Below are 10,000 nucleotides of genomic sequence, written 5' to 3'. Positions count from 1 at the left end.
TGTCCTTAGCAACCCCTGCTACCTTAATATAGCAACTACTGGGATTACTCAGAACCCAAATACACCCCAGCATCAAGCAAATGTTTTTTTTGTATTATCATAATTTTTCCTCGACTAATATACATTATCCTCATCAAGTGTAAAAGGTCCCTTGGATTACAGACTGCAACATCAAGGCTCTGGGCTCTGTCTCTGTGTGTGTGTCTGTGTGTGTGTGTGTGTGTGTGCTTGCTTTAAGGGGGTTCAGGCTCTGGGCTCTGTAAAGCACCTTAAGACAATTTGATTGTTGTGGCGCTACGTAAATGAAATTAAATGAAATTGAATTGGGCATTCAACTTTTTTTTTCAGTATACTCTGTATCATGATGAACACGATAAAGTGCAGTGCTTCTTTACTAACCATATTATGCCGTGTCCTAAATGGCCTGAATCCCCGGGGTCCTGAGTAGTAACTGTACCTCATCCTGACTGTCCTATCTGATCAATGTCATCACAGTGTGAGTGATGAGTTCCTCTGTCCTGTGATGAGTGCTCTGGAGCACCAAGGCTGGGAGTGTGTGTGTGTGTATGTGTGTGTGTGTGAGTGTGTGTGTGTGTGTGTGGTGGGGTCAAAAGGGGAGAGATATGCAGAGCTGCAATTCCTTGCTTGTCATAGCTGTCCGTCTTCCTGGCTGCCTGTCTTTCTCTCTGTCTGCCTTCCCTCTGTCTGTCTTCTCTCTCTCTGTCTTCCCTCTGTCTGTCTTCTCTCTGTCTGTCTTCCCTCTGTCTGTCTTCTCTCTGGCTGTCTTCTGTCTGTCTTCTCTCTGTCTGTCTTCTCTCTGTCTGTCTTCTCTCTGTCTGTCTGTCTTCTCTCTGTCTGTCTTCTCTCTGTCTGTCTGTCTTCTCTCTGTCTGTCTTCTCTCTGCCTGTCTTCTCTCTGTCTGTCTTCTCTCTGTCTGTCTTCTCTCTGGCTGTCTTCTGTCTGTCTGTCTTCCCTCTGTCTGTCTTCTCTCTGTCTGTCTTCTCTCTGGCTGTCTTCTGTCTGTCTGTCTTCCCTCTGTCTGTCTTCTCTCTGTCTGTCTTCTCTCTGTCTGTCTTCTCTCTGTCTGTCTTCTCTCTGTCTGTCTTCTCTCTGGCTGTCTTCTGTCTGTCTGTCTTCCCTCTGTCTGTCTTCTCTCTATCTGTCTTCTCTCTGGCTGTCTTCTGTCTGTCTTCTCTCTGTCTGTCTTCTCTCTGGCTGTCTTCTGTCTGTCTGTCTTCCCTCTGTCTGTCTTCTCTCTATCTGTCTTCTCTCTGGCTGTCTTCTGTCTGTCTTCTCTCTGTCTGTCTTCCCTCTGTCTGTCTTCTCTCTGTCTGTCTTCTCTCTGTCTGTCTTCTCTCTGTCTGTCTTCTCTCTGTCTGTCTTCTCTCTGGCTGTCTTCTGTCTGTCTTCTCTCTGTCTGTCTTCTCTCTGTCTGTCTTCTCTCTGTCTGTCTTCTCTCTGTCTGTCTTCTCTCTGTCTGTCTTCTCTCTGTCTGCCTTTGCCTCAGTCCACTAATGTCTTTTGAAGGTCTTGGTGCCTTTATGTTCAATTTGTTCTCTCCTATTCCCTCCCCATCCCTCTCCATCTCTCCTCTACTCTCTATTCTTCATCTCCTCGTTATTTTTGCTCTCCTTCTTCTTTGACACTTCCTTTCACTGTAAGTTCTCAAAGTAGGATGTGGAGAGCGAGAGAAAAGGCGAGAGACAGAGAGAGAGAGGGAGCGAGATAGAGAGAGGGTGAGAGATAGAGAGAGGGAGACAGAGAGAGAGAGGGAGCGAGATAGAGAGAGGGAGAGAGATAGAGAGAGGGTGAGAGATAGAGAGAGGGTGAGAGATAGAGAGAGGGAGAAAAACAGAGAGAGAGGGTGAGAGACAGAGAGAGAGGAAGAGAGATCGAGAGAGGGAGCGAGGAGAGTGGGGAGAGAGAGAGAGAGGGGGAGCGAGGAGAGAGAGGGTGAGAGAGAGGGAGAGAGATAGAGAGAGAGGAAGAGAGATAGAGAGAGGGAGCGAGGAGAGAGAGGGAGAGAGATAGAGAGAGGGAGAGAGATAGAGAGTGGAAGAGAGACAGAGAGACAGAGGGAGAGAGATAGAGAGAGGAAGAGAGATAGAGAGAGGGAGAAAGACAGAGAGAGAGGAAGAGAGATAGAGAGAGGGAGCGAGGAGAGAGAGGGAGAGAGACAGAGAGAGAGAAAGAGAGATAGAGGGAGGGAGCGAGGAGAGCAGGTGTGAGCGTTGATGTGTTGCTCTCTCATCAGATGAGCTCTGAGACCCCCTCAGTGTTGGGGGCAGATTGGGTAGCCTACTTCTCTCTCACTATTGTTATCTCTCTCTTTCACTCCCTGCATCTGTCTGTCATCCTCTTTCATGTGCATCAGCACTTCATCTCAATTCGGGTTGATTAAAGATATATGCTCCTCTATTCCTATCCCTCTCTCTCTCTTTCTCTCTCTCACACTATGTACCTCTCTCTCCCTCTCTCTTTCGTTTTGAATAAAGTATGAGAGTGGTTGACTATGCAATATACATTTTCATAGTTTTAACGAAGCGTTAGTAGATTATAATACGCAAGGACTGGAGAGACAGCAGTCAGGTTAGACGATTTCACCCTGCTCTTTTCTAATAGTCACCTGCGCATGATTTATTTCCTTTCAAACAATACAACTCCCACAATGCAGTTGAATAAGTTCACCTCATAAGAGTGAAGCAATATCTATCTCATTACCTTCCCTGGAATGAAAAATATCTCTTTCTGTATAAGGGGTAGATTTGGGACTTTGCTACTTTTTTGTATTCTTTCTCGCTCTCCAGGTTTCTCTATGTCATTTTCTTCTCTCTCCTTAGCTCCACGGCTTTTTGTTGCAATTCCCGCAACAGCAGTTCTCTTCAATTTTAGTTGAAGAAAAGATCTTATTTTGTGGCCCCTTGTTCCCTAATACATGTATTTCTCTCGCTCGCTCTCTCTATCTCTCTCTCTCTCTCTGTCTCTTATCTATTTCAAAGTCAATGTCATGTCTTTAACTTGACAGAAAAAAATCACAATGTCTCTCTTAAAGATTGTCTGTCTCTCCCTTTTCAAGAATTATGGTCTGGAGACAGAGAACCTCCGGACCCTGTCCCACAAGCTCAACGCCTCAGCCAAGAACCTGCAGAATTTCATCCTTGGTCGGCGCCGAGGGGGTCACTACGACGGCCGGGCGTCACGCCGGCTTCCCAACGACTTCCTCACCTCAGTGGTGGACCTCATCGGGGCAGCCAAGAACCTCCTGGCCTGGCTGGACAGGTTTGTGTGTGTGTGTATGTGTGTGTGTGTGTGTGTGTGTGTGTGTGTGTGTGTGTGTGTGTGTGTGTGTGTGTGTGTGTGTGTGTGTGTGTATGTGTGAGTGTGTGTGTGTGTGTGTGTGTGTGTGTGTGAGTGTGAGTGTGAGTGTGTGTGTGTGTGTGTGTGTGTGTGTGTGTGTGTGTGTGAGTGTGAGTGTGTGTGTGTGTGTGTGCGAGTGATGAATAGAGTGATAGATAGGGATGTAGATATTGCTTACATTGATATGCAGAAAGCGGCTTACTGTATGTCATAGTGGGTTGCTCAAGGATCCATTATTATGACCTTTTTGATACATCAATCAATATTGCTCAACTATTGATATTTGTCGTGATATTATACACACTAATCTTTAAGGATTGTCTGCTCGCCAGACAGCTGGTATGTATATTAAGTGCCAGAGCGAGTAACAGAATGTCCTCCTTGTGGTGAGATATTTTTAACATCCCCAATGCAAAAGGGCGTCGGCAGCCAAAAGAATATCTACACTACGAGCTAAAAATAAGCACACTGATGTGTCCCCAGCGACTCCATTTAACCCGTGGCATTTTCCTTCAGTATGGATGAGTGAGTCTGAAGTGCTCCTCACATATCGGTCCCTCCTGGTGCAACTGACAAGCCCTAATTAGCCAATCAGCTCAGGCCTCAGGACCCTGCGAGTCCTGCAGGTGTTGCATTCATCCTCGGCGGTGAAGCAGCTGCACGTCTCTGCTGGGGCGCAGGCAGGTGATGTGTGCTACTTTGTCTGGAAGTGAAAGCCTGTGCAGATTCAGGTCACTGAGTCTGAGGTGATCTGAGGGAGAGCAGGGAGGGAGAGACTTGAAGCAGGGCTGAGAGGGACAAGAGGGAGGTCTGTCTGTCTTGAGATGACAGCCGTGCACCCATCAAGGGAGTTTAGGAGTTGCTGCAGTTACAGGACTTCACAGACATATGAATTAATGCATTCAGTTCGATTGTATTCAATTCAATTCAATTCAATTCAATTCAATTCAATTCAATTCAATTCAATTCAATTCAATTCAATTCAATTCAATTCAATTCAATTTTATTTACATAATAGTCAAGCAATGAAGTTGTCTCAAGGTGCTTAAATACATCTATCCAAAAATTTCCGTTAGAATTATTTTAGTATGTATCTGTCTGTCTCCCAGAAAGCTTTACAACATTGTAATATGCAGCTTATAGCACCAAGTCCAATAATGCATTATTAAATGGATTTAACCTATTCATAACACTGTTCATGATACCAGCGTCATCCTATGAACACGAACATGCTTCATAATGAATTACACTGCCTTCTGCTATACAGCCTCTTGTAAATGTATATGTGTATGTTCTTATATAGGGCTGTAAAAAATAACAGATACGTATCGATATCCGTTTTTAGCGTGTACGATACGACTACATCGATGCGTGAAGTCCCGTATTGGTTTTAAAATTTCATTAACCGGTCTTTGCCCGATTTAAAAGTTATGAATTGGTTCACAAGCGTTTGGCCCTCCGTCTTTTTAAAACACCAGTTGGCCAGTTGCATTTCCTCTCAGTCAGAACAATGACAGCCTGTCATTGGCCAAAGCCCACATAGCATAAACCAATCAGGCTGTATTCTCAGTATTAACGCCAAGACCTGGAGAGAATTACAGATTACAACTCTCAACAATGCTATGCTAGCTACGCTATTCATTTTCAATGGCCAATGCTATTCTAGCTACATCAGCCAAGGAAGATACATCGTTGTTGATTGCGTGTTTCTACAGACATCCTCGGATTTAAATAATTATAAAATAATAAATAGGATCAACAAGTTTCATTTCATGTGCATATTATTCATGCCAGCTAGTTCCAGGGCTACATGAAAACATCAAGCTCCTTAGACTTGTTTAAAGTTGCAATGGAATACAAATAAAAGCAGTTAACATAAATATGATAGTTATAGCAGCATATAATAAATAGTAAAAGTAATCTACATATTTAAACATAATTAACAAAGAATTGCATAGGGCTATAGCCTATAGAATGATATTATGCTTTTATAACTTTTAGGGACCACAACAGAAATACGTAGGCCTAGGGGGGAATACCTCCCTGAAATGACTTTTTGCAGGTTGGGATGTCTGACTTAGGCTGAATCCCATTTCACCCCCTACCCCTTCGTCTTTCCCCTTCCCCTCCGTTTTGCGCGTTCACGTGGAGGGGTAGAGCTATCCCAATTCACGTTAGGACAGAGGGGTAGGGGCGAGGGGAAGGGCTTTCCACCCCTCCAAACGGAGATTTTCCGAGGGCACACTTCAAACGAAGGGGTGAGACCGATTTCCCCCAATGCATTGCGAACCCGTGATCATTAAAGAAGAAACATCGCGCGAGTCCCTTTAAAAATGTCAGAAACAGCAGGAAAAGCATCACACAAATGAAAGTATTTTCTTTGTAATTCATGGTTTTAAAACTTGTTTGATGAAATGTTGCATTGTGTTAATAACAGCTGCAGGCGCCATGTTTGTTTATGTCTGGTGAGTGACAGCTGTCGCTCTCCGGTAACGTAACAGCTGACGCAGCGTACTGATGACTTACGTAAGTGTTGAAGGGCTATCCCAATTCGTAGGGCTAGAGTTTAATCCCCTTCGACTACCCCTACGTTATGGCTCCGTTTGAAAAAGCGAGGGCAAAGGGGTAGGGGTAAGGGTAGGGGTGGAGATTAGAAATGGGATTGGGCCTTAGTGTTTTCAATAATTGAACGGCATCGAATCGAATCGAATCGAATCGCATCGAATCGTATCGTATCGTACTGAATCGTTTTTTATCAACATGCATCTTTTCTTGTATCGTTTCGTGCCCATGTATCGAGATACGAATCGAATCGTTTTTTTCATGAGAGATTTACACCCCTACTATTATATCATGAATACCTTCTAATGTTTTGTACATTCACATATGTGTATATATATTTATTTTTATATTTTTTATCTTTCAGGTCCCCATTTGTTAGTGTGACTGAGTACTCCCTGCTCAAGAACAACATTGTTCAGCTGTGTCTGGAGCTGACCACCATTGTACAGCAGGTAGGAAAGACAAAATCAGTGCTTGGAGACTTTCATCATCTTTACAGCCCAGTAGTGTGAAATGTGTAAAGCGTCTGTCTCTTTTTGTGTTGTTGAGTTTAACATTTCAAATTAATTTGGTCTGGTATGGGAGATCTGTACGTGTTCTCTTGAGTCGCTTGTGCTTCATGTGCACTGTAAACCCAAACAGTTCTACTAACTTATTAACATTATGTATTCAGTACTTAAACCTGGTATTTAGTTGACCCAACTTCAAATGTATTCGTTTTCTGAACAAGTGAAAACGTTTTAATTGTATTGGAATGTATTTGTTTGAGTTAACATAGACTGATAACTCATATTTTTTTTGTATCTGACGTCATCAACGTCATTGAGAACACCATTGCAGAGATCTTGTGATGAGAGACAGAGACAGCAGACTTAAGGTAGAGGAGTCGTTTATTAATCGAGATGTTGGAAGATTGCTAGTTCGATTCCCCACTCCCCCTTACCAAGTCTATAAGTGTGAACCCCTAAACTGTTCCTGATCTATAAATGCAAAATTCCTTGTAAATCGCTTTGGATAAAAGCGTCTGCTAAATCACAGATGTAAATGTACACCTGGCAACACTGTGAAGGCGGTCGAACAATGACAGTTCTCTCTACAGTAAGAGCTTGCGCGAGAAGTTGAAACATAAGGGAGATACCCTTTCAAAAACTTGTAGGGGCGTAATAACTAGTTTGTGAAAGACCCAGCGAAACACAAATATCCGATGAGGCTCAATCCTGGGCGATTTTGGAATAATATGAGTTCAGAGAACTTAAAAATAATGAAAATGATAACAAAATAAATCAGTATACAGTGTGGTGCTTAATTGGTTGGTTGGTGACAAAGATAATGAATGAACACGGTTTCACACACAAACACACAAAAAATGTGTATATGGCCTCACAAACACACACACACACACACACACACACACATTTAAATTATTTATTTGAATCCACCAATCATATTCACACACACACAAACACACACACACACACACACACACACACACACACACACACACACACACACACACACACACACACACACACACACACACACACACACACACAGACCTTTGTTTAAGACACTTTCCAAATGCTAAATCACCAGGCCCACTCTGTCCCTCTGTTCCTCTCTGTTCTGGTGGACAATGCCTTGTGCAGCCCTTCTCCAGCAACCCCTTTACTTCCCACTGGAGCCCCAGTGTGCTGAGACAGTCTCAGCATCCAGCTCCGGGCAGCCTGTTTGTGGGGAGATAACGTTGGCGGCCAGGCCCTTGTGCCTTCAACCCACAAACAGCCAACCGTGGAGCTTTGGATCCCCACTGCCGACAGCGCTTCAAACGAGGCGAGGGTAAAAGGGAACAGGCTTATTGGCTGGTCTGCCCGCAGATACCCCCATTCATCCGTTTGTCTAAAGAGGGCATCCTGTTTGCATATAGGTGGCACGGGATGGAGGGTGTTACCTCCTGGTATCCTACTGAAGCCCAATACTGGAGCCCCGGCCATTTCTGCATAATGAATGACCTCTGGATGAAACTAGCTAGGCTTAGTGACAAGAGAATGGGTGCAACCTTACATTAAATTCAACGAATCTAGACACAGTGGTAATGGGACATGGCTTGGTTACAGGCCAAAAGTACACAGTCACAGCTCTGCTGACGTGTGTTTCATGTCTGTCAATTTCTATCCTGACTCGTCCCTGGTGTTGGCTCAGCGTATCTTCTCTGACTCTCTTCTGTGTTAGAAACTCCAGACACCTAGTGCTACGCTACCGATGCTAACCAGCAGTGCTAACTAGCGAACTAAAAATATATATTTAGGGTAAACTCGGAGTCATGCTTTCATGGATCTCATGTCCATCAATTTCTATTCTGACTTGTCCCCTATCTTCTGCTTTAGTGACTCAGACACCTAGCGCCATGCTATCAATGCTAAACAGCACTGGCTCTAACTAGCAATTCACCGCATCAACACTACGACCTATAGTGACCTATCGTAAGCACAGTGATACACTACACCATTTAACCTCTAGGGTGGATAGGCTGAAGCCTGCAGGCTCCAGGTGTGTGTGTGCCCCTGACCAGCGCTAATGATCCACTCAGCTCAGAGTGCAAGGCCCTGCAGACCAGGTATTCATCCATCCCTGTGGATCCCAGCTGGACTCCGGGGCCTCTCTCCTCTCTCCCTGGACTCTCACTCATCTCACACATCAAGTGTGAGACTCATCGCAGCAGCAGTGTCACCTCTCACACACTCTCACACAATCTTCTCGGTCACACCCAGCCCAAAACCTGCCATGTCTCAGTCCATTTCCTGACACCTGACAATTGGACACATAGTTGGGTCCACCTGCACCCGGTGTAGAATTTGGTCCCAATACCCAGTCATTCCTAGTGACATTTATTTTTACATAAATCCCACCATTATGCCAAAGCACAAAACATAGAAGCCCACCCCTGTGTCCCTCCCCTTTGCAGGTCATAAGACAAAAGCCCATCTTGTTTAGTGATTGATATTTTTTTTAGTTTCCACAAGGAAGAAACAGTGTTCCGACTATGCAGGGCATTGCTCAACGCACAACGGAAAATGGATTCAAAAACACATCAGCAAATTTGACTAATAATAAAACAACATATAAAATAAAACAACATATAAAAACGTGTGAAAGAAATCCTCTTAGGTCCGATGCAGTCGACCATCTTTCACTGTCACTTAGTGAATCCTCAACCTCAGCAGCTAACAGCAACTAGCCCGCTGGGCCATCGCTGTGTTTCCCCGTGATGCTAATCTAAGAGTAGGACATGGCTGATCAACCCACCCTGCTGCTCTACGTCATGAATGTGTGTGTGCGTATGTGTGTTTGTGTGTGTGTGTCAGGGTGTCAGTTAGAGGGTAAAATTGATTAAAAGAAAAATGGAAAGCTGGTCAAAATGTCTGGTAATAAATGCGCTTACAAAACGTATAACGTAGGCAATCCCTAAACAGGACATTTGTGTTTTGACAGCGAAACAGCCTATTAACAGCCCACGGTTCTTATTTCCCCCAAAATAAGCAGTTTCCCCTGAGGACTGCATCAGCAGCTGCACCTCTTATTTATGCCGAGAGCGCACAACCAGATACTACATCAGTGCAGTGATGACGGAGCTCGGGGTTATGAGGGTTTCACTTCTGCAACACACACACACACACACACACACACACACACAGACACACACACAGACACACACAAACACACACACACACACACACACACACACACACACACACACACACACACACACACACACACACACACAGTGATACTACATCAGTGCAGTGATGACGGAGCTCCAGGGTTATGAGGGTGTAACTTCTGCAACAGCACGCAAAGTGCTTATTCATAAATTCAACGAGCTCTACCCCACTGGGCTCCACTGGCTTAAAGGCCCTGTGTTGGGTTCTGTGTTGGGTTCTGTTGTTGGATTCTGTTGCTGGGTTCTGTGTTGGATTCTGTGTTGGGTTCTGTGTTGGGTTCTGTGTTGGGTTCTGTTGTTGGGTTCTGTGTTGGGTTCTGTGTTGGATTCTGTTGTTGGGTTCTGTGTTGGATTCTGTGTTGG

The 10,000-nt window shown here is 44.5% G+C and overlaps 1 protein-coding gene across 1 annotated transcript in view; it reads left to right on the top strand.

Annotated features, from left to right (window-relative positions):
• The window catches only part of LOC308367390 (connector enhancer of kinase suppressor of ras 2-like), a gene marked incomplete at both ends in the record, with an annotated part of 116,140 nt that overhangs the window by 34,428 nt on the left and 71,712 nt on the right, over nucleotides 1-10,000 (top strand). Inside the window, 2 exon segments of the mRNA XM_080841292.1 lie at nucleotides 3,077-3,279; nucleotides 6,284-6,371. Of these exon segments, the coding sequence (XP_080697418.1) occupies nucleotides 3,077-3,279; nucleotides 6,284-6,371 (291 nt within the window).

This window comes from Sprattus sprattus, assembly GCF_963457725.1.
Source record: "Sprattus sprattus genome assembly, chromosome: 6".
In the NCBI taxonomy this organism is placed as follows: Eukaryota; Metazoa; Chordata; class Actinopteri; order Clupeiformes; family Clupeidae; genus Sprattus; species Sprattus sprattus.
Note: the sequence above shows the minus strand (reverse complement) of the source record. Positions and strands in the feature narration are given on the sequence as shown.